Source organism: Ctenocephalides felis, unplaced genomic scaffold (genome assembly GCF_003426905.1).
Source record: "Ctenocephalides felis isolate EL2017-DRISC unplaced genomic scaffold, ASM342690v1 CF-g0.4_SCAFFOLD_01492, whole genome shotgun sequence".
Lineage (NCBI taxonomy): Eukaryota > Metazoa > Arthropoda > Insecta > Siphonaptera > Pulicidae > Ctenocephalides > Ctenocephalides felis.
In genome coordinates, this window is record NW_020537646.1 from 8,028,883 (window position 1) to 8,053,060 (window position 24,178).

The following is a 24,178-nucleotide window of genomic DNA, read 5'->3' on the forward strand; positions in this document are numbered from 1 at the left end:
ACAGCTATGCCTTGAAAGGCTATTTTTACTTTAACCCATATTTAGATCTACACTTCAAATAGTAACCGATATCACTACTGTTTGAAATCAAGCTGTCCACAGACGGTAATTAAACCTAGAACTGAGGTTCCAAATGATTAAATGTTTTTCGTAGAAACAAGAAACTTTAATTCATATTTTTGCAGTACATATACATCTATGTAATTGAATCCATTTTTTTTAAAAAGTTTTCGGTATATGGGTAAATCTTTAGAAAATTCGTTAAAAAATAAACAAAAATCCGCTTGAACATTATAATTTGTTCCCATCACATACATAAACTGAGTAAATATGTGTATGTAAATTATATTAAAATAAAAGAAGTAATTTTTGTATGATATATTTATTTAAATTCAATTTATTTCTAAACGTAACAATATTTTTTGAATGTTGCAAAAGAAAATTTATAATTACATAAATAAATGTAATACATTAAAATAAAATGGATTGAATCCAAAGTTACAGTAACAGGAGATAAAACTTATTAGATAAATTCAATATCTATTACTATTTTTAATATACTGATAAAACGTTAAAATTAGTTTCTTTCTATTGAATTTTATGATAATTCAAATATTTAAATTTAATCTTTATTTTTTCTTTCAATATATTATTGAATAAATGTTTTAAATAATTGAGAATAAAATAATAATAAAATTTTCATTGAACAATATAAAGAGCCCGATAAATTCGTTTCAATAATATTGAACTACTGGGCATACTCACATGTTAACCTTTATAATTAATAAAATAAAACTTACTTAAAATACATACAACTATAGTTAATTAAAAATTTATATTACAAAATCACAAATCATAGGAATATTTACAATCCGTTTGTCTCTAAGCCATATATATCATTTACATCATAATTACAAAGCCATATTATGCCTTCTTCCTCCTTTAATACGAGTCACTATAGCACAAATTTTTAGAGCTGGCCCAAGCTTAAGTCCCATGTATTTCATCATCATATCGGAATTTAATAGCAGCAAGGCTTTACCATCAATTTCATGTTTACGAAACAGGTCAGCATGTACTGCTAAGGCTGGGTCAGTAGCCGCTATATGATTTATAACATCTTCGATGCTCCATTCGCTTGTTGGAGTTTTTGGTTGCACAACTGGTTGAACCAAAGAGACTAGTTGACCGCTTTCACTAGAAGTTGTTGATGTCGGTGCTTCTGTTTCAGTCAACACTGGTTTTTTAACAGGAGGGCTTGAACTACATGTAGGGCTTTCTGGTTTAATAGGTCTTTTCAAAGTTTCCTTTGAATCAATTTCTGAATGTCCAATCGGCGTGCATTTAGCACAATCTCCTACTAAAGTCTCAATTCGTAGAAGATTAGTACATGCTCCTAATGATTTACATAGATTTTCTAGATACTGTGATAATTCAGTAAGTTTATCAATATCTTGTAATTTAATTGTATAAGTTTTTGAGTCCACTGTTAATATAGATTCATCACCATGTAACACAGTGTTAAAAAGATTTATTAATTGCCTGCTCTCGACACTTGCATGGATTAAACCTTGTAGACATAACTTAATTACATTACGAATAGATGTTGCTGTGTATGTTGGTTCTAAATGATTAGCTGAAAAAAAAGAAACAATATTATTTAATGCAAAATCTGATTGCATTAAAACATTCACTTGTGTGAAAATGAAGAAATAAAAATACACAACATTGAACACATTTTAATTTGGAAAATAATCAAACCTGTTATTAGTGGACCACCGTTACAGCTTTTATGAACATAAATATTAATCGGCATTTGATTCACAGATGTGTCAGGCTCTAGGACACTTATGGTCATTCTCGGCTTAAATCTGGAGGTTCCTTGTGGTGTCTTCTGTCCTGGAGGCTGCATAGGGTGTCCAGACTTAGCACACCATCCCACAGGAAAAATATCACGAGAATCATATCTGCACCAATAATCGAATGCTCCTCTCCATCCATCAAATGTGACATGTATCTGGTCTTGTTTTACTGCACCTACTGTCGCAGTGCATATCAATTGAGGATTCTTCTTGTCAACGGCTTCTAATTTCTGACCAACTTGAAAAAGATTACCAGGAGGTGATGGAGGTTCTTTTTGAAATATTTTGCTTGGTGCCATTTCAGCACCATTGAGTGTTTTGAGTAAAAACATTGGCCAACTACTTGCATTCATTCGAAATCCAAGTGGTGGTTGTAACATTCCACCAGACTTTTCACAATGGCCTATCGGATGAATTTCACCAGAATCAACTAGCCTCCAAAAGTCATTTTTGTTGTCACTGCCATCTAATCGCAAACGCAATCTTGGCCCTAAAACATTTATCACTGTGCCAATGCATGTAGATGTTAAATTTCTGGGATCTAAAGCTTCTAGTTTCATGTTAGGTTTAAAATCATTATGAGGAGGTACAAGTGCTTGCTTAAAACATTCCTGGGGTGCTGCTTCACTACCTGTTTCACGCAGGTACTCACTCCAATCAAAAGTCTGAAATGATTCATACTGAAATGGCCCAGCCGAGGGAGGTAACACATTTGATACAGATTCTGTGTTATTTAAATGAGTACTCGTAACGGGTAAATTTATGAGATTCTTATCATTCTTTTTTTGATATTTGTTCATACAAAAGGTAGAACAAAACTCTCGACTGGTAGATGAGTTTCCTCGGATTACATTATCACATTGTAGGCAGGCTCCCTTGCTATAAGCCTTCCTGAATTCTGCAATGCAGGTCTCCGAGCAAAATTCCTTTTTCCCATTTTGTGTGGGAAATACATATTTTAATGGTAATTTGCTTTCACCGCACCATGTACACGCCGATGCACCTTTTTTAGACGGCCGGCCGGGTCCCCGAATTTTTGATAAACTCGGACTGCTGACATTTGTTGATCCAGCTGTTGTCATTTTATTTTGTTGATGATATTTCACATCCTAAAACACAGATTTATAAATTCTTTCTTATAAATCCATAGCTCTGAAGGCTTATGTTGTAAAATACATTATATAACAAGTCATTAAAACCGTTTATTCGAATTAATATTATAGTATCAGTTTTATCAACAAATTTTCAGAAAGCTTGATTTTTTTTTGACGCCATCAGCGACATTTCTCGAAAACCAAAATAGTACGCAAAAGGATAATATCTATTTGATACAAGATGGCAACACGAATTCAAATCGGTTAAGCATGAAATTCAAATATTAAAAATCACTCTTTTATTTTAATATTACGCCAAGGTTATTATTTTAATTATCTCAACATTTTCTTAATTAATTATTTATATATTTAATACAATGTTAGAGAAAAAACGAAATCGTAAACGTTAACAAAAACTCAAAAACTCTTGATTTTTGGATAGTGGTGCTAGAGAAAATAAAATGGATGGATGGATCCGCAAGGTAACAACTCTATTGGATTTTATTGTAAAAGGTATTTGATCTAATTTATATATCTTAAATTAAATTAAATTATTTAGGTATTGCATTGCATGCATTAATTAAGATATATTACAAAATTGAAGAACATTGTGACGACCGAAATATCGAAGAAGAAAGCAAATATTGGACGATTTAAGTAAGAAGAGAATATAAAGACAAGTGAAAGGAATATGAATATAATTATATCATATATATAATTTATTTATTAAATTAACGTTCTCTTTGCCAGGCATCGAATACACTTTATTATACAAAGTGTCAATGTACGTCGCTAGTAGTACTGTTTAGTAAAAGGGTCATGTCTAAATACTAAAATCGCGTCTAATCTTTGCTCTTCAATATGTCACGGCGGTGAAGACGGTTTGACAATGAAGTATTATTTTAACGGTCATTCTAATTATTTTATTTATTTTTAAAAAATATATGTGAAATGGCAAGATCTAAGAAGGCTCCTGAAAAATCAAACAGCACCGCACCGCATAATTCAATAGTTCGAAAAAGACGCCGTAAAAATGCATGGTTAAGAGAAATAAAAAAATTACAAAGATCCACGAAATTGCTTATTCCGAAGGCCGCTTTCTGCAGAGTTGTTAAAGAAACACTACAAATATTAGGAGCAAATGACATAAGATTTTCAGTAACAGCTATTGAGGCTTTACATGAATCTGTTGAAATCTATATGACACAATTCTTCGAAGACTCTTTTTTATGCACTGCTCACCGAAGCAGAGTTACTTTGATGCCCATTGACATGCAATTGTGCAGACGTCTTCGAGGATTAGGAGATGTTATAAATTAGTTTTAAGAAATGAGAGATGCTATTTTTAACAATTTGTATATGTTATTATTAATTTTATACTTCTTGGTTCCATCGAAGAGTTAAACTGTAACTTTTATAAAAGTGTATTAAATAAAATCAAACTTGTTTATAATAAATGTTTTAATAAATATAATAAAAATACTGGGATAGTTTCAATACTACTAAAGTTAATTTAATAGTTTAAGGAACACATTTTCATATTACTAATATTAAAACTATGTGGATAACTGGAATAATCACAATCATAATAGAATTAAATGATTTTGGTAAAAATAAGTATCACATTCAATTTATCATTTTGAAAGTTTTACTCAATATAAAAGCAAAATTTTGATTGTATCAAATGCCTTAATGATAATTTATATATTTAGTCTCACACTTTATCAGCTAATACTCGAGAAAATTAAACTATATTATCATAATTTTGGTTATTGTACCTATATCATGTATTTATTACTCCAACATTAATTACTTTTGAAAATATCGTTGCAAAACGTAATCATTAATTCTAGTATTAAAATTTCTTGTGTTAAATTTGTTACTTGGTTTGTGATTGCAATCAACGTTGGTGCAAACACTGTACTTAAATTATGAGCAGTCATTTTATTTATATCAGACTTTGTAGTTACCCTGAAACATTCAAAATTATATATTATAACATAAAATATCTATTTAAATAATATGAATTCGTTCATGGGAATGGCATACCTATATAAATGCCTTATCATGTATTTCAACGTATTGAAGTGAGCCACTGGTAATTTATTTAAAGCTGCTAATATAACAGACACACATTCATGTGAATCTTTTATTTCTGTAATATTAATTATAACATTAATAGTTTTAACTAGTCATCAGCTATCCAATTATTCTGATTGTTTGCAAGCTGGCGATACTTACCAGTAGCTTTTATTAGATCTGGGTGCGCACTGAATGTTATTAAAGGAACAGGTAGTAGTCTTAAGTATAATTTTAATGTTCCCGCTACAACATTAACGTTATACTTGCTTATATCAATTACTTCACCACCTATATTTTATCAATACATTTACTAGACATAAAAATAAAGCTATTTATTGCATTTTATTACCTGTATCTAAGGCACATTTTAACATATCAATTTCATCTTGAAACCCAGATACTCTGTAAATACCTTCTTGATCTAATCCTCTTTTTTCTATTTCTTCTGCACATCTACAATAGATTCATTAATTAAATTTTCAAATAAAAAATCAAATGCAAATAATAATATTTACTTTAGAACTATAAAAGGCAAGGCTTCTGATCTTGCATTTAATAATGTTGTTAAATCAGTTCCAAATACTCCTCGAATTGATTTCAAATCTGGACTACAGTCATTTGGAACATGTTCTGAACATTTTGAATGAGCAACAAATCCACAATCTATAAATTATATCGCATTACGCTAAGTGGTTATCAAAATTATATATAATTCTTGCTATATTAATTATAACACCTTCACATTTGACACCTTGAACAATAAACCCCCATAAAAAATTTGCACATAGTTCGCACCAATTTAAGCCTTTAAAAGTGTGAACTTTAAAACTATGAGGTTTGCAATATGATACCTACTTAATGAAATATAAGTTAAATATGCAGTTTTAAATTTATAACACAATTATATAAATCATTATTACCGGCTCATTTATTTTATCTTTACTAGCCTGGGATTTACAAACTTCATCAGCTTTCACATCCAATATATTAGTTTTTCTACAATAATTATTTTGAAATTATAAAAACATTGTATGCGTGAAGATCACATGTCTATGTGTATAAAGCTTTTTAGTTCACTTACTCTTTTAACAACTTTAATTTTCGTTTATTTAGAGTCATGTATGGGCTTTCTTTATAAGATAAGCATTCATGCATTGTTGGAATAACATGTCTCGCATGAATTTCCATATGCATGGCTATCAATCCATCTGCTACAAGATCATGTATACTTTCATAAGGAACATCTTTTCTTATAAAATGCATTCCATTTTGGTAGTATAATTTATAGTTATGAATTCGTCCTTCAAACCTGTAATTGATAATTAACTTTAATGAAAGGTATATCAAAACCTTTTTATTTTACCCCGAAAGTAAAGCTTAAAAATAAATTTCTAGCAAAAGTTTTTCTTTGAAGTTTTCTGACATACACCACAGTCAATGTATAAAAATCATTGCAATTGGATCCCCTTCGTATTAAATATGTGCCATCAACACTATCATGGAGCAACTTATTGGCCTCCTGGTGACCCATAATACCATGATATTCATATCCATAAAAATTTGGTGCCCCTAATTCTAAATCATTTGTTCGAAATAAAGCATTGGGAATGGGAGCAGATAATTGTAACTGATATACTGAAATGAATAAATAGTATGAATTTGAATAATAGAAACTGAAATGATAAAACTAGGCATTACATTCAGGTTTCCATATTAAGGGTTTATCAGAAGTCAAATCTAAACTTGTCGTGCTCATTTTAAATTTAAATTATGTATATTTTCCTATAATGTGGTACTTTTCCCTAAAGTTAATCATAATGCTGGATTTAAATTTAGGAAAACGTAAATTGAAATAAATTCAGAACACAATAAATAATAAATGTCAAAAATAATTCCAAAATCTTCCGTTTGGCATAGTGGCGCAAAGTGCTGCTATATCCTGTCTTTATGATTATCTATGGCATTTGTCATGAGTTTCTAATCTCACTTATTTATTTATGTTCTCTTTTGAACACAGGAAAAGAACAAAATCTCTTTCTTATTTTCGCTTGTAGTCGCTTGCTCACGTTTCGTGTCACTAAGGACTTAAAAGTAAGTAAATATATTTGTTATTATCGTGTTTTGTGGAAATATGTTTTTGATTACTTCAGTTAATGTTACCTTGTTATCCTAGTAATAAAATAATGGTAATATTTTTTGTACATGTGCCGATGCATTGAGATTCTCAGATATTAGTGTTCGTGAATTTCAAGGCGCGCTTTATTTTTTCAATTATATTTAAGTACTGTTTTATTATTATCAATACCGTTTATATAATTACATTCTTGCATTTAATATTCAAGACTTCCTACCTTTGTCGATTGTTCATGCACACTTATGTACTCTGCACATTTGTCTAAACTTAACCTATATTTTGCATTTTTCACAGAATGCGTTACGTGGCTGCGTATTTGTTGGCTGTTTTGGGAGGCAAAGCCGCCCCGACCTCCGGAGACATCGAGAAAATCCTGAGCTCTGTTGGTATTGAAGCCGATGCTGAACGTTTAAAGAAAGTCATAAGTGAGCTCAATGGCAAGAGCATCGATGAACTCATTGAACAAGGTATAGAATTAACAGCCTCTTACCAATTTACATTTGTCTTACCACATACAATTGTCAGTTAACGTTTTGTATGATGATTTATCCTATACCATCTTTCGCCTGAGTGCTAGTGATGCTTACTTTTCACTGATTTCAGTTTTATTGTTGATAGGAATCTATTCAACTGGGCATAGTATTAATAATTGTATTTGTTATAGGTCGGGAGAAGCTTTCCTCCATGCCAGTAGGTGGTGGTGGTGCACCAGCTGCAGCTGCTGCTGGCGGCGCCCCTGCGGCTGCTGAAGAAAAGAAAGGTAAATATTGCAATCTGGGCCGTTGAATTTTGATATTACATGATGTTTACTATTATACCATCTTTCGACTGATGCTTTGTGCTGTTAAATCTTTATCTGATGCATTTTAAAAGATGCAAACATATGATATATGAAGAACCAGTGGTAAAACTTTTTTTTTTACAGAAGAGAAAAAAGAGGCCAAAAAGGAAGAATCAGAGTCTGAGGACGATATGGGTTTCGGTCTCTTTGACTAAGGAATACGTATGCCTTACGTATAATGAAATTATAAATTTAAATGTAACATATGCATAAGAAATAAAGTGATTTCATTTATATTCCTTTGTTTTATTATTATCAATACCGTTTATATAATTATCAAAACAATATAAATATTGTTACTTAGCTATTCTATTAATTTAATTTAATTACACAATAAAATTATGTTCAAATTTAAATCTGAAAAATTTAAGGAAATAGGTATCTCGCAATGTTTTACAAGTTAAAGTAAATATGGTAACAAAATGTTTGTGAACTGAAATGCTACTTAAGCAAATTTAATAAATTAAAAAGTGCAAATAAGTTATGAATCAAAACCTTAGCTAAAATTTGTATAATTTAAATATCAAGCTTGAAATGCTTGACAAATGTTCATAATGATTTATTTATTAATTCATAAGCAAGCCGTAATCATTAATAATAATATTTCAGGCTCTTGTATGATTTTATTTGATAAAATTGTGTTGATTATATCTGATAAAAAGTAATACATATAAATATATAGTTTAATATAGTATGCAAAATATCAATGAAAATATGATATATGAATTAACGTAAAATGTATAAAAAATTAAGATTTGGTTTGAAACTGTCATACATCGATCGGAGCCTGATGATAAAAGTGGCACAAACGCATGGATTACCAGAGTGTGCCAATGGTAATTTTCTCTACTGTTTGAATTTTACGAATCTGTTCATGTGGCATCCGCCGTAAAAAATATATTCGTTAATAAAATAATTGCATTTGAAACAATTTAATCTAATTATACTATTAATTTTGCAATTTCATTTCGTATTGCCTATGCAATTGTTCTTTCGATTAAATTCAGATAAGCCCGTAGAAAAACATTGCGCACTAATATGGCACTACTTTTTTCTTACATGTCGCCATGATGGGTGGCAGTATCAGTCATCGCAGAAGACGGTTCGGCAAAACATAATTGTTTTAGTTTTTATCTTTTAATATAGCAGTTTTATTCGCATTGCATGGACAGAAAGTAATTATTTAAGGCAGTGAGTTTCCAACAAGCTATTACGATGACGCAAATGCTACCTATAAGGTTTCAGGAGCATTTACAGGTATTTACTAGGCTAATGCAGTTGTAATATACCGCTTTGTGCTTACGTTGACTTATATTGATAATGTTTATATGCTGGTCTATTATTGATTTTTTATCTAACCTAGATGTAATCAATTTTTGGTGACCTAAATTTTCTCATTCAACGGTAAACTTAAATGTCACTTTACTTTGTGCAATTTGACTTTTATCTAGTTGACAGATGACGCCTAACGCCCCCTCAAAATGGCATTCTCGTCGTGACTCACTTGATAATATTTGTAAAAAATCAATGATTCTAATTGATAACTGTTTATCATATAGGTTTATTGTTGCACACTTCTTGTTTTAGCGTTTGTTTAAAATTTGCAATAATTTAAATTCTGATAACTTTCGTTTCATGCGGAGCAATGTACAACGCCCGGCTTTTATTGCGCTTAAATTCTATATTTCTTTAATATCATATTAAAAAAATACTTATGCCATTAAAAATACATCATTTAATATTTTCTGGTAATATTTTTTGTGAATCGCTTTCAGAATTCAAAACGATATGTCGAGCTAAAATGTGTTAATGTGTAATATATAATTATTTCTTTTAACTTTTAATATAAAATTATCGTTGCATAGTAAATTTCTATTACATGCTCTTTTTATTGCTATTTGATGGTACGATATATGATTAATACTATTGCCTATATAACCCTGTATATATTTCAAATGCAGTTTAAGATCCATCAATGAATCTCTAAATCCGTTATGAGTATATATACATATAATATATACGTTACTACGTAACAAGCGTATAAAATAAATCCATTGACTGCTTACTTGACACCTTAATTTAATAATGAAAGGGTCCATTGTGCGTTTTATTGTTCAATATAGCTGCGATTCTTATTTCGAAATAGGTTTGCGAACTTTTGCGATAAAAGCGAAGATTAATAGAAAAGTATATTTATAATAAATAACACTTTGTCTTGGTGCAGTTCAACATCCTGTCATGATGCCAGACAATTTATGATTATGAGTAAAATGTTCTATTTTTAAAAATATTTGTTTGCAATTTACTTATCTGGGATAAAAAAATAACCAGAACTGATTTTCATACAACGCTCTCAGAATGCGAGAAAAATTTTAAATGGAATCATTTGCGTTTTTTTTTTATATATTACTGCTGCAATACTATTGTAAATTCTGTCATTTTACGCAATTTTTCTTTATTCTGATTGAAAATTCAATTTTATTTAACATTAAAATTTGATCAAAATATCTATATTTCTTATAATTTACTTAAATGATTAATACTTGAAATGTTTTACGTATTGTTTAAACTCTTGTAAAATTGTTAAAATAACATCTAGCTAAAATCCTTATTTCATTTAACTTATATGGTATGCAATAATAAGTAATGGAAAAAAAAATTCAGCAAGTCTTTTTGTATATTTAGCAATTGTTCTAAGTTATCTTAGATCAGTATCTTATTTGAAACCAATCTCCAATCCATTTATCACTTTTTTTTTAAATATAAGTGAATACAATTATAATTTACTTTCAACATTACAATATAATTTTTATTGATTAGAAGTGGATGAGATGATCAGACTTTTAAGAAACCGACTGTCCGTTTTATTTATTAATTTTGCACAATTTTTGGGTCTTTTAATATTTTAGTGACCTCAGGCTCTGTATTTGGAATGATTTGAATTTAATATTAAAGATACCAGAAGATTCATAGTTTACGTATAATTTATTATTTTTACATTTTATCTGCATTTCTCGCAATTTTACCTAATTAAGATAATGTATTATCTGTTAAAATTAATTAGTCTTATTTGGTTTCAAATTATGTGTATATTTTACACTTGCAATATTTACGACACGTTTTCTTATTTCACGCCCTGATTAAGGCAAAACATACTAATATGTTTGCATTGTTTTATACTTTTATATATATTAGTATTTTCACGGTATCATTATTTTTCCCATGTGTTTCGGCATATAATTCTGCCATATTCAGTGGTCTGAGGCTTCTGTAATAGTTTTTCTTGGATGGGCCATTTTGATACTCGTATATTCATAAAAGCTGCCCCCTGTTTCAAATCAACTTTGCTTTTGTTTATATTACCACTGAATATGATTAAAGATTATTTGTCCGAACGTATGGGAGCAATAAATACACCGTACAGAATTTTTCCTTCTTATTTGATATACTGTCCTGAAGAACTTAGTACACATATTTCAATATCAATCATCAATTATATAAATATGCATGAAAGAACTAAAACTTGATGCATTTATCATATTTTTAATATCAATTAGAAATTACTAGCAGGATTTCAGAAGCATGAACTAGAAACATATTTAAATATAAAAATACCAAGTAAAATTACGTTATTTATTAGTAAAATAAATATTTAAGTAGTGTCTCGACTTTATGGGCGTCTGTATATTTATCAACCTTTTGTATATGCATGCAGCTGTAGTGTTTGATAACTATTTTTAAAATCCTGCATATCATTATTCGACTCATTCACTTAAATTTCGTGAATAGATAACAGTTACCATAATAGTATTAAATTATATTTTAAAATGCTTTTGTATGCGGAAAAAGAAACTTATTTAATAGTATTTATATCAAATTTTGGATTTCAAATCGTGCGGCTTGATGCTTATTAACATATTTTTCTAACATAAAAAACATTTTTGTTTAGTAATTTTTTTTATTAATTTTTACTAAGTTTGACTAGATGTGATTGATTAATTTAATTTTACGGGCTTTTGATGAAATCATAAATTTAAATTTTCTATTAGAGATACCTTTATGTACTAATTTGATCGAGTATTATATTGTTTGACTTTATTAGCAAATTTATTTAATGTTAATATCAACAGTTCACTCTAATAATGATCTAACTCAAAAACCTTTTTGAATGTTACTATTTTTTTTTTTTTTCAAAATTCGGGTTTCTAATTTGTTTTTATTTTCAATATCAATTTTAAAATATTTTTTTATAGCAATTGTTTTAATGAATACGAAAAAAATAGAACAAAATACATATGTTATTCATTGCAAGTTTTATATTGTACAATATTGTTCTTTAAAGCAGAAAACTCATGTATTTTTTATATAAAGTATTTTACTGGTAATTGTTTTTATTTATTTATGATACTATGTGTATGATAGATATTTACACTTTCTCAGGAAATGTTTCAAATAATCAGTATTTCTTATAATAAATAATTTTAACCCTTTGACCCGTATACCGCCGCTCCGGCGGCAAAATTCATATAAATCTCGGAATTCGCGAGTGGAAAGCGTTAATAAATACAATATAATAAGAAAACTTACATTCTTATAATAATGATTTTAATTTTAAATCAATGAATTAATAGCATTATGATTAAAATAGTACTTATTTAATAAATCATATGTATTTTTTCAGCTCACAAATGTGGGCATCAGCGCGACGTCGGTCTCCTTCAACACCCTCACCATGGAGTCCGACAAATTCATCTGCGTCCGTGAAAAGGTTGGCGAGACCGCCCAGGTTGTCATCATCGATATGAATGATGCAAATAATCCTATCAGAAGACCCATCAGTGCGGATTCTGCTATTATGAATCCTGCTAGCAAAGTTATTGCATTGAAAGGAAAAGCTGGCGTTGAAGGTAAATCTAAATGATGATTTAGAACCTGATCTTTTTGTATATTACGAAAACTAAAGATTAATTTAACATTCTAGCCCAAAAGACTCTTCAGATCTTCAATATTGAAATGAAATCAAAAATGAAAGCACACACAATGTCTGAAGATGTCGTATTCTGGAAATGGATTTCATTGAATACTCTTGCTCTTGTTACCGAGACATCTGTATTCCACTGGTCCATGGAAGGAGACTCAACACCAGTAAAAATGTTTGACAGACACTCTTCACTCAATGGTTGTCAAATAATAAATTATCGTACAGATCCTAAACAGGCTTGGCTTTTGCTAGTTGGTATGTGATTTTTTCCATTTAAAATCATATGATTGTTTCATAGTTTCGTGATTATATTTATTTTTATTTCAGGTATATCTGCACAACAAAATCGTGTAGTAGGAGCTATGCAATTGTATTCAGTTGAGAGAAAGTGCTCACAACCTATTGAAGGACATGCAGCGTCATTTGCCACTTTTAAAATGGAGGGTAATGCTGAACCTAGTACCCTGTTTTGTTTTGCTGTCCGCACAGTCCAAGGGGGAAAATTACACATAATCGGTTAGTTTCATTAATAAAATTAATTACTACAGTGGAACTTGTGCATAAATATATTTTGTTGTGAATGTTTAGAGGTTGGGCAGGCACCACAAGGAAATCAGCCTTTTGCTAAAAAAGCTGTTGATGTATTTTTCCCTCCAGAAGCACAAAATGACTTTCCTGTAGCAATGCAGGTAATTATTATTTATTAATACTTAAAATAGTACATAGTTAGTTCTACATATTTGCATAATTTGTTTTTTCAACAATTATTTAGGTTTCTTCTAAGTATGATGTGATTTATCTTATTACAAAGTATGGCTATATACACATGTATGATATTGAAACTGCCACATGCATTTACATGAATCGAATCTCAAGCGATACAATATTTGTCACAGCTCCTCATGAAGCCAGTGGTGGTATAATTGGTATGTTATCCAAAAAATTTTATATAAATAAAATGGTATTTTTCTGTTTATGTTTAATTAATAATTTTTTTTTTTTTTGTGCAGGAGTGAATCGTAAAGGGCAAGTTCTATCAGTAACAGTAGAGGAGGATAATATAATCCCTTATATCAACTCAGTGTTACAAAATCCAGATCTTGCTTTAAGAATGGCTGTTCGAAATAATCTAGCTGGCGCTGAAGATTTATTTGTGAGAAAGTTCAATTTGCTGTTTCAAAATGGACAATATGGAGAAGCCGCAAAGGTATTTAAATAAAATAATATTCAAAATGTTCATAACATACTAATCCTATAGACATGATCTTTAATCTAGTATTATAAATTATTTTTAGGTTGCTGCTAATGCTCCAAAGGGTATTTTGCGTACACCACAAACAATTCAAAGATTTCAGCAAGTGCCAACAACTGCTGGACAAACATCTCCATTATTGCAATATTTCAGTATTCTGTTAGATCAGGGTCAATTAAATCGATATGAATCACTTGAACTTTGTCGGCCTGTTTTAATACAAGGTTTTATTTCTTTAACTTCATTTTTTAAATAATATGATATATGAAATATATATATCTTTTTAATGTGTGTATTGTTATGCAGGACGAAAAGTACTTTTGGAAAAATGGTTGAAGGAAGACAAACTGGAATGCTCTGAAGAACTTGGTGATCTATTTAAGCAAGCTGATGAAAGTAATGCAACTCTTGCTTTATCAGTTTATTTGCGAGCAAATGTACCAAGTAAAGTAATTCAATGTTTTGCTGAAACTGGACAATTCCAAAAGATAGTCTTATATGCCAAAAAGGTAAATTCTCAGTTGAATATATTTTAAATAAAGTTAAATGATTCATTAAATTACTTTTTTTTTTTCAGGTATCTTACACTCCTGACTACATTTTGTTATTGAGAAGCGTGATGAGAACAAATCCAGATCAAGGTGCTGAGTTTGCCAGCATGCTTGTAGCTGATGAAGAACCGTTGGCTGATATTAACCAAATAGTTGATATATTCATGGAGCAAAACATGGTTCAACAATGCACATCGTTCTTGCTGGACGTTTTGAAAAATAATAGGCCTACAGAAGGTCCATTGCAAACTAGGTATGTTATTTGCGTTTAAAAACTCTTTATCATTATTTTCACTACTATTTATCATAGGTTATTGGAAATGAATCTTGTCAAAGCTCCACAAGTAGCTGATGCAATTTTGGGAAATGCTATGTTTACTCATTATGACAGAGCGCATGTTGCACAGCTCTGTGAAAAGGCTGGATTATTACAAAGAGCTCTTGAACATTACACTGATTTGTATGATATCAAACGAGCAGTTGTCCACACACATCTACTATCAGCTGATTGGTTAGTAGGATTTTTTGGAACTTTATCAGTAGAAGATTCTTTGGAGTGTTTGAAAGCCATGCTGACAGCTAACATTCGTCAAAATCTGCAAATATGTGTCCAAATCGCAACCAAATATCATGAACAATTAACCACAAAGGCATTAATTGACTTATTCGAAGGTTTTAAGAGCTATGAGGGATTGTTCTATTTCTTAGGATCAATAGTTAACTTTAGCCAAGACCAAGAAGTACATTTCAAATATATTCAAGCTGCTTGCAAGACAGGACAAATAAAAGAAGTTGAAAGAATTTGCAGAGAAAGTAATTGCTACAATGCAGAAAGAGTTAAAAACTTCTTAAAAGAGGCTAAATTAACTGATCAACTTCCACTGATCATTGTTTGTGATCGTTTTGACTTTGTGCATGATTTGGTCTTGTACTTGTACAGAAATTCTTTACAAAAATATATTGAGATCTATGTGCAGAAGGTAAATCCCTCCCGGTTGCCAGTTGTTGTTGGTGGACTTTTGGATGTAGATTGCTCTGAGGATATCATTAAGAATTTGATTCTGGTAGTACGTGGACAGTTTTCTACTGATGAACTTGTTGAGGAAGTGGAGAAGAGAAACAGGTATTTTATACTATTTATAAATTTTCACTATAGTTAATTAATATATAATATTTATAAATACAGGTTAAAGCTTTTGCTGCCATGGCTCGAATCTAGGGTGCATGAAGGATGCGTTGAACCAGCCACTCATAATGCTCTTGCTAAAATTTACATTGATAGCAATAACAATCCTGAAAGATTCCTTAAAGAAAATCAATGGTAATTTAATTATAATGGATACAAATAATTCTATCTTGCAAAAAAAAAAACCTTTTTTTTTATTTTTTTAATTAGGTATGACAGCAGAGTTGTTGGTAGATATTGTGAAAAGCGTGACCCGCACCTTGCATGTGTAGCTTATGAGCGTGGCCAATGTGATCGGGAATTGATCGCTGTTTGTAATGAAAATTCATTGTTCAAATCCGAAGCGCGATATTTGGTGAGAAGACGTGAACCAGAATTGTGGGCTGAAGTGTTATCAGAGGAAAATCCTTACAAACGACCATTGATTGATCAGGTAAATAAAATAAGATAAAGATTATTTATTTTTATGTGTTATTCAAGACTAAATGTTTTTCTTTTTGTTGTTGTAGGTAGTGCAAACTGCTCTCTCAGAAACACAGGATCCTGAAGATATTTCAGTAACAGTGAAAGCTTTCATGACTGCCGACTTACCAAATGAACTCATTGAGCTCTTAGAAAAAATTGTATTGGACAGTTCAGTATTTTCTGACCATAGGAATTTACAGAATCTACTTATTTTAACAGGTAATTGTTTAAGCAACTGTCTTGATAACTGCTTGTTTTCTCTATATATATATTTCTTTGCTTTGTGTTGAAAATGTATTTAAAATTTGGTTACTAAGATTTACTAAAACTATTGTTATACATTTAGCGATCAAAGCCGATAGAACAAGAGTGATGGATTACATCAATCGCTTGGATAATTATGACGCGCCTGATATCGCAAACATCGCAATTAACAATCAGTTATATGAAGAAGCTTTTGCTATATTTAAGAAGTTTGATGTTAATACTTCAGCCATTCAGGTATGCATGCAAAATTACCGCAACAAATTAAGAACTATATCCAAAATAGTATTAATCCAAAAATTTTATTTTTAGGTGTTGATTGAACAAGTCAATAACCTTGATCGTGCATATGAATTCGCTGAACGGTGCAATGAACCAGCCGTTTGGTCTCAATTGGCCAGGGCGCAATTGCAACAGGGTCTTGTCAAGGAATCCATCGACAGTTACATCAAAGCTGATGATCCTAGTGCTTACATGGATGTTGTTACAACCGCCAGCTCAAACAATAGTTGGGAAGATCTTGTTAGATATTTACAGGTAGGATATGTAAAATATTTATGTTTTTGATTATTTTAATGAATCCCTTTGTACAATCATACATTTTATAGTCTGAAATAACATACTAAAATATATGATAAGTGGTTTCATTATAAAATTCCATCTAAGCTTAGGTTTTTGCTGTGAGCTTAAGTGATTCTAATCAGAATTGTTACCGAGCATAAGAGTATGTTTGGCATAAATTGGAAATTGTTATATTTTATAGAGAAAGCAAAAATTTTATTTTCAAAATAAATTGTTGAACATTTTATCTAAATTGCTGAATATTAAGTTTTATAGTTAAAGTCAATTATTTACAGATATTGCAAAGTTGATGAAAATGTTTTTAACAACTAGCTTATCATATTATGTTTTTATAGATGGCTAGAAAGAAGGCACGTGAGTCGTACATTGAGAGCGAATTGATATACGCCTATGCTCGTACTGGTCGCTTGGCTGACTTGGAAGAATTTGTATCGGGCCCGAATCATGCTGACATTCAAAAAATTGGAGATCGTTGCTTTGAAGATAAAATGTATGATGCAGCAAAACTCTTGTATAACAATGTGAGCAATTTTGCACGTTTGGCTATCACTTTGGTACATCTCAAAGAATTCCAAGGAGCTGTTGATGGTGCAAGAAAAGCAAACTCCACAAGAACTTGGAAAGAAGTTTGTTTTGCTTGTGTAGATGCCGAAGAATTCAGACTTGCTCAAATGTGTGGATTACATATTGTAGTTCATGCTGACGAACTTGAAGATTTGATCAACTATTATCAAGACCGTGGCTATTTTGAAGAATTAATAGGTTTGCTGGAAGCCGCTTTAGGATTGGAGCGCGCGCACATGGGAATGTTCACAGAGCTTGCTATACTTTATTCTAAATACAAAACTGCTAAAATGCGTGAACATTTGGAATTGTTCTGGTCTCGTGTAAATATACCTAAGGTACTGAGAGCAGCAGAACAAGCACATTTATGGTCGGAACTAGTTTTTCTATATGACAAATATGAGGAGTATGATAATGCAGTATTGGCTATGATGGCACATCCAACTGAAGCTTGGAGGGAGGGACACTTTAAGGACATTGTAACTAAAGTTGCTAACATGGAATTGTACTACAAAGCCATACAGTTTTATTTAGATTATAAACCCTTACTGCTGAATGATATATTACTTGTGCTGGCACCACGGATGGATCATACTCGGGCAGTTGCATTTTTCACAAAAACAAACCATTTGCAATTGGTAAAAGTCTACTTAAGATCAGTACAAAGCTTGAATAACAAGGCAATTAATGAAGCATTAAATGGTTTATTGATAGATGAAGAAGATTATCAGGTAATTCTTGCCTTTTATTCATTATTATGAATCATGATTTGATGGTGTATTTAATTTTTCAGGGATTAAGAACATCAATTGATGCTTTTGATAACTTTGACAACATTGCATTGGCACAACAGTTAGAGAAACATGAATTAACAGAATTTAGACGAATTGCAGCATACTTATACAAAGGTAATTCGTTTTGTATTAATAAGTATAGATAGTAATACCTAATGTTGATGATTTTGTGCAGGTAACAATCGTTGGAAGCAGAGTGTGGAGTTATGTAAGAAAGATAGATTATTTAAAGATGCAATGGAGTATGCGGCTGAATCTCGGCAACAAGATGTTGCAGAAGAATTACTTAGTTGGTTTTTGGAGCGTGGAGCACACGACTGCTTTGCTGCTTGCCTATATCAAGTATGTACAATGCGTCTTTCTTTTTATCAAAGAAGTGAAACAAAATTGACTAATAATTATAATTTTAATTTCAGTGTTATGATTTGCTTAGACCTGATGTTATTATGGAATTGGCGTGGAGGCATAATATAATGGACTTTGCAATGCCGTATTTGATTCAAGTAACTTTCATACTTTAAAACAATATTACCATAATACCATATAAATAACATCCTAATATATATTGTTTCTTTTATAGGTCACTCGAGAGTATACTGCAAAAGTTGATAAATTAGAACAGAATGAAGCTGAAAGGCAACAGGAAGGTGCCGAACAAGAGAACAAACCAATGATGCTGTCTGAGCCCCAGCTTATGTTAACCGCTGGTCCAATACCTCCTCAATATGCCCAAGGATACGCTCCAGGTTATGCGCCCAATATGCCCTATCAAGGATACGGCATGTAAATCAAGTAAATATTCAGTAGACAATTCATAAAAATTTAAGTTAAGAGTCATTTTAAATTCCATTTGCAATGTAACTATTGCATAAGCATCTCTGAGAAAACAATTGCATATATCAATATATATTTCTATATATAACGGCATATATAATTTCCTTATATAAATTGGCAATTGTATAAAAATAGTATTATGAGTTATGAGAACTTTTTGTTCTAAAAGTTTATGCAAAATATGTTTTCCTTAACTGCATATAAATGTAACTGCATATGTACTGTGAACAATGAAAAAATGTACTATTAATATATTATCAATAATTATGAAAATATGGTAAAAGAATGTAGGGTTATATAGAATGCAAAATCCCCGATAAAAAGTATATGAGCTAAATTTAAATTATAGTTATAATTAAATGAGATAAAATTGAAGTTAAATAAAACTTGTTACCTTGTTGCATATATTGTTAATGTGAAATTGTAGGATGTTTGTGCAGCATTTATCTATACAGTAATATAAAAATGATGTTCAAATAATAGTGATTTTAGGTCTTGTTTGATTAAAAGTTATGTATTGAGTTCAATTCGTGGTATAAATATAGCCTAAGGCTAACGATGGTGAAAAATGTAATGTTTTACTATTTTTTTGCGATACTGTAAAAGATTTCTGCTCTTGAATCGAATGTATACAATTCTAGAATACGAACTTTTAAATTATATTCGCTTTTTATATATATTATATATCATATGATAGTTACTTTTTTTTAACAGATCACATTAAATTTATCTTTACCACCAGTTGTAATTACCTTAAATATACTTTTGTTAATCATATTATGTATTTATTAATTTGTGAACATTACATTTTACAGTGGAATTGGAATAAATTATATAAATAACTTAATATATTAAATATAGTTTAGATTTATAATAAGGTTCCTTTCAGTCGATGAAGTTTGTCTTTGAGTGTTAATTTGCCAGGTTTTTTAAGTCCTCGGTCACCTTCATATACATAAGCTAATTGTTTGAGAGCTGATCGAGCTTTAGATGAAAGAAAAGAATCAACTTCCTCAAGAATATTCATGAAATTTTTTATATGTTTTACGCCTCTGTGAATAGTTTCTGCTCTTTCCAAACTATCTGGTTGGAATTGCCTGGTCATCATTGCATTTGGTTGTACTATGTTTGGTTTTCGGCTGTTTGGCGTTGGTGTCTTTTGCATTTGGGCGCTTTTGCTCACATCTTTACTGATTTGCGTTAACATATTCATAATAGGGGATAGTTTTTTATCGATCATTTCTACTACCTTTGATTCTCGTAGTAGATGTTCAGGTTTTGGATTTGGCTTGGAGTTGATCTTTCGTTGAGCGATTGCATTTTCCAATCTTGCCTTGGCGTTGTTTTCTGGTTTCTGCGTGTTTGTATCTTTGCCAGCATTATTTGCTTGGGATGCACGTAAACCGATACTGGATTTTATGGTTTTTGGTTCCGATGATTTAGGTTGTACTGGCAATTTCGGTTCCACAGCTGGAACAACAATTAGTGAATATTAATTTTTCAAATTATGTATTTATTTGAAAATTTATAAATCCTATTATAGTCCTTTTTTTTAGGGGAGTGGGGGGATATATTGTAAGTACCTAATTTTTTTGGTTGTCCGACTTTCGGTGTGCTGGGAATATTTAACTTTTTTCCTTCAACTTTTGTAATAGGTTTGGGTTCATTATTTGGTTTATCTGATTCCTTCAATTTAGATGTTTTGCTTTCCTTAGTCTCGTTAGTTTTAGTCAATGGTAGAGTTGCCGACGCATTTAGTATTTGCGCCAAAACCTGCGAATTAAAAATAATAATTAATATCATTCGTATAATATTGAATAACCGAAATAGTAATTCGAATTTACCAAAAAAATTATTTGATCATTTTTGCCCGTCGTATTTATAAAATTTTATTAATGTTTAGAGTAACAGACGACGATCTTAAAACTTACGAAGTCATTATTATGAAATATTGTTATTTGCTAAGGCAAGATGCCACTTACGACTAGTCGATTTTACTTAATTGTTGGTTATAGTTCTGCAAGTTGTTTAATTAATTTTTGATAAAATGTTATCAACAAATTTGTACAAATACTATAACTAATATCGTAAAATCATTTCAAATATGTTCTCGCGTTGGTTTTAAGTTTGAAAGTATTAATATTTAAAATTGGTGTTCAAATGAAATTATTAAATAGTTAGTGAATTACAAATTTGAGTCAAAAATAATAATGTGATCTAAAATATAAAAAGATATACTCACAATTATCACTATTATCCCATAAATTTTTATGCACTTCATTTCTAATATAATAATTTAATCTGGAACCACACCTATACACAAGTTTTAGGATTTTATTATTATTATTACTCAACTTTGTAATATTGCGCGCTATCGAATGAAATCATTAATTGAAAATTGATCACATAGTTAATTAAAAGTAGCACATGAGCGAATAACAATACTGTTCTAAATAAACTAAATTGTCAGCAAAGTTTTCTGTCTTCTGGATTAATTTGTTTACAATTATAAATGCTTAATCTAATGTTAGGTATACTCGAACAATTTCACAATATTTTTTAATATTGGAAAAATTCAATAAAATTGAAATAATTTTCACATAGTTTTTAAATGTGATTAATTTTTAATTAATAACTAATAGAAATGTGGTATAAGGTTTTTATACTGTAAATCTAGTTTAGAAACTTATATTGCGAGTTTCGAAACTTATATTATATGAGAAACTTATTTTGTGTTTATATTTAATTAGTATTAATGGTAGATGCATTTGGTGATGTTTTCAACAATTTATATCAACCAACTACGATACAAATATTTTTTTTTGTTTTTTCGTTAAATATCCTTTGATCAAAAGGATATAAAATTACTCTTTAATTTCACTCTTGGTTATCAAGATAGTTGTGAAGATTTTGCGTTAATATTCCTTCTGTTGTATATATTTTTATAAACTAAAACTAATCATCTAAGCAATTTATATATTTATTTTGCAGTTTCAGCACATTTGTTCCAGTAACCCAACGATGAACGCGTAGTGAAATTATTGAAAGTATCCAAATTAAAATACTTTGATTAAAAATATTGTTTTTAATAAAATTATATGTAAGGAATAACAAATGTAACTTTAAGATTGCACAAGATGCTTTGAACAATTGTGATTTGTGTTTATATTTTTCATTGTTACTGAAAAGATGACAAATTACTTTCAAGTGTTACAATAGAGTGAAATCGATTATGTTTTCATAATTATATTGGCAAGCAATTAGTGCAAAGTAATATTATGCAAAGTTAGTATCTCTGTGCAAATTTGTTGATCCTGTTCTTGAAGATGAAGTGGATTTTTATTATGTTTATTTTTATTCCTACAGTATGCAGTATACGGAAAAGGGTGAGTTTACTGAATCTACTTTTGTATATGCATGGTTTATATTTTGCTTCATAAGATAAAAGTTTTACATTATTAGCATTTTTGTCTTGGCTTTGGGTGCTTATTTCATTGCGTTGCTTATAATTGCATGAAAGTTGCAGTAGTAATTAGAAATAAAAGATGATTTCTTATGAATATGTGTATACGACAGATTTGTCATGATTTATCTCATTTATGTATCAATAATACATTTATTTATCAAGATCCGAATCTAACCCTCTTTAAGACGTTTCATCCAGTTTTTCACGGACGTTTTTCATCATTAGGCGGCATGGATCATTCCTTGTCCACAAACGTTTATAAATTCATAAATAATTTAGGTACATATAAATAATTCATTGTCATCCCTTCTTGTTCAATTTTGTATTTTTATTCAGTTTCAAATTAATTTCAATATCATTTCAAATAAATTGTGAAATTATTTCAATATCATTTCATCACTCGTTTAACGTTTCTGATCAAAGGACATGATTTCAATATATCTTTATGTTTCAATAAACAATATATATATGTGTATTAAGAAGAGTAACGTTCAAATTTTTTAAAATATTTATTATTTAAAGTATATATTCTTATATATTGTATAGATGTCCGATTCCAGTGAAGGACTATCAGATGAAGAAGTTACGCCGGAGCCATACGTGGTCAGTAGTTAGACTGCATGCTTTAATACTAAGTTTATAATATTTGGCCAAATTAATATATATATATATATATATATATATATATATATATATATATGTATACTGTACATATTAAAATAAACATGTAAATTTCGAACGCAGGATTTAGAAGTACTTAACAATGCATATGTTAAAACTTCTGAGGTGTATTGGATTGAATAGTTAATGTTTTTTATTTCCAGCAAACAGGAAAATTTGAATTATTTCACGAGGATGGGCTGCTGCCTAAAATTATAAAGAAACTGTTTCACTGTGCGATGGAAATTTATGGATTTATACGTAGAGGTTTTGAGCCTCTGATCACCTATTTGGGAGGACATAAACATATGAGGATTTGGGACAAAGTGCATAAACATCTTTTTCATGCACACGAACATTATGATTAATAAGTAAAAAATATATGAATTAATAGTCATATTTAAATATAGCTATTTATTATATTTATTATAGATGTAACTATTTATTTTATTTATTTTTTGGGTTATATTTGATATAATTTTTGAACGAAGTTTTACACAACTCACAATTTTGAAAATTAATGTACGTTTTGATAATCTTTAATTGATGCTATTCAAATTTAGTGC

General features: G+C 30.0%; 7 protein-coding genes across 7 annotated transcripts; 4 read left to right on the plus strand and 3 right to left on the minus strand.

Moving 5' to 3' along the window:
* Nucleotides 1–724: 724 nt before the first annotated feature.
* On the minus strand, nt 725–3,138 carry LOC113369894 (polycomb protein Scm). Its single transcript, XM_026610503.1, has 2 exons — nt 1,762–3,138; nt 725–1,636 (listed from the first exon to the last, which is right to left on the minus strand). Exons 1-2 carry the CDS (start codon nt 2,942–2,944, stop codon nt 912–914), a joined length of 1,908 nt encoding a protein of 635 aa, XP_026466288.1. The 5' UTR covers nt 2,945–3,138; the 3' UTR covers nt 725–911.
* Nucleotides 3,139–3,783: 645 nt separating this feature from the next.
* Nucleotides 3,784–4,405, plus strand: LOC113370678 (histone H3.3-like). The gene has a single exon (XM_026611372.1). The coding sequence runs from the start codon at nt 3,908–3,910 to the stop codon at nt 4,274–4,276; it is 369 nt and encodes a 122-aa protein (XP_026467157.1). The 5' UTR covers nt 3,784–3,907; the 3' UTR covers nt 4,277–4,405.
* Nucleotides 4,406–4,761: 356 nt separating this feature from the next.
* On the minus strand, nt 4,762–6,880 carry LOC113370613 (beta-chimaerin). The gene is made up of 10 exons (XM_026611310.1): nt 6,737–6,880; nt 6,466–6,673; nt 6,120–6,347; nt 5,959–6,034; nt 5,775–5,889; nt 5,554–5,701; nt 5,388–5,491; nt 5,198–5,326; nt 5,006–5,111; nt 4,762–4,927 (listed from the first exon to the last, which is right to left on the minus strand). Exons 1-10 carry the CDS (start codon nt 6,792–6,794, stop codon nt 4,762–4,764), a joined length of 1,338 nt encoding a protein of 445 aa, XP_026467095.1. The 5' UTR covers nt 6,795–6,880.
* Nucleotides 6,881–7,008: 128 nt separating this feature from the next.
* On the plus strand, nt 7,009–8,249 carry LOC113370016 (60S acidic ribosomal protein P2). Its single transcript, XM_026610657.1, has 4 exons — nt 7,009–7,129; nt 7,467–7,639; nt 7,837–7,932; nt 8,098–8,249. Exons 2-4 carry the CDS (start codon nt 7,468–7,470, stop codon nt 8,166–8,168), a joined length of 339 nt encoding a protein of 112 aa, XP_026466442.1. The 5' UTR covers nt 7,009–7,129; nt 7,467; the 3' UTR covers nt 8,169–8,249.
* Nucleotides 8,250–9,092: 843 nt separating this feature from the next.
* Nucleotides 9,093–19,828, plus strand: LOC113371607 (clathrin heavy chain). Its single transcript, XM_026612246.1, has 21 exons — nt 9,093–9,270; nt 12,695–12,920; nt 12,995–13,249; nt 13,322–13,510; nt 13,583–13,683; nt 13,767–13,920; nt 14,005–14,201; nt 14,290–14,470; nt 14,553–14,755; nt 14,824–15,050; nt 15,108–15,920; nt 15,984–16,118; nt 16,194–16,416; nt 16,493–16,667; nt 16,795–16,949; nt 17,025–17,249; nt 17,630–18,589; nt 18,652–18,766; nt 18,828–18,994; nt 19,069–19,155; nt 19,233–19,828. Exons 1-21 carry the CDS (start codon nt 9,229–9,231, stop codon nt 19,437–19,439), a joined length of 5,037 nt encoding a protein of 1,678 aa, XP_026468031.1. The 5' UTR covers nt 9,093–9,228; the 3' UTR covers nt 19,440–19,828.
* A 526-nt stretch (nt 19,829–20,354) lies between these two features.
* LOC113370760 lies at nt 20,355–21,767 on the minus strand. The gene is made up of 3 exons (XM_026611450.1): nt 21,729–21,767; nt 21,070–21,259; nt 20,355–20,956 (listed from the first exon to the last, which is right to left on the minus strand). The coding sequence occupies exons 1-3, from the start codon at nt 21,765–21,767 to the stop codon at nt 20,355–20,357; spliced, it is 831 nt and encodes a 276-aa protein (XP_026467235.1).
* Nucleotides 21,768–22,675: 908 nt separating this feature from the next.
* LOC113370761 lies at nt 22,676–23,980 on the plus strand. Its single transcript, XM_026611451.1, has 3 exons — nt 22,676–22,872; nt 23,499–23,555; nt 23,777–23,980. Exons 1-3 carry the CDS (start codon nt 22,813–22,815, stop codon nt 23,978–23,980), a joined length of 321 nt encoding a protein of 106 aa, XP_026467236.1. The 5' UTR covers nt 22,676–22,812.
* Nucleotides 23,981–24,178: the final 198 nt, after the last annotated feature.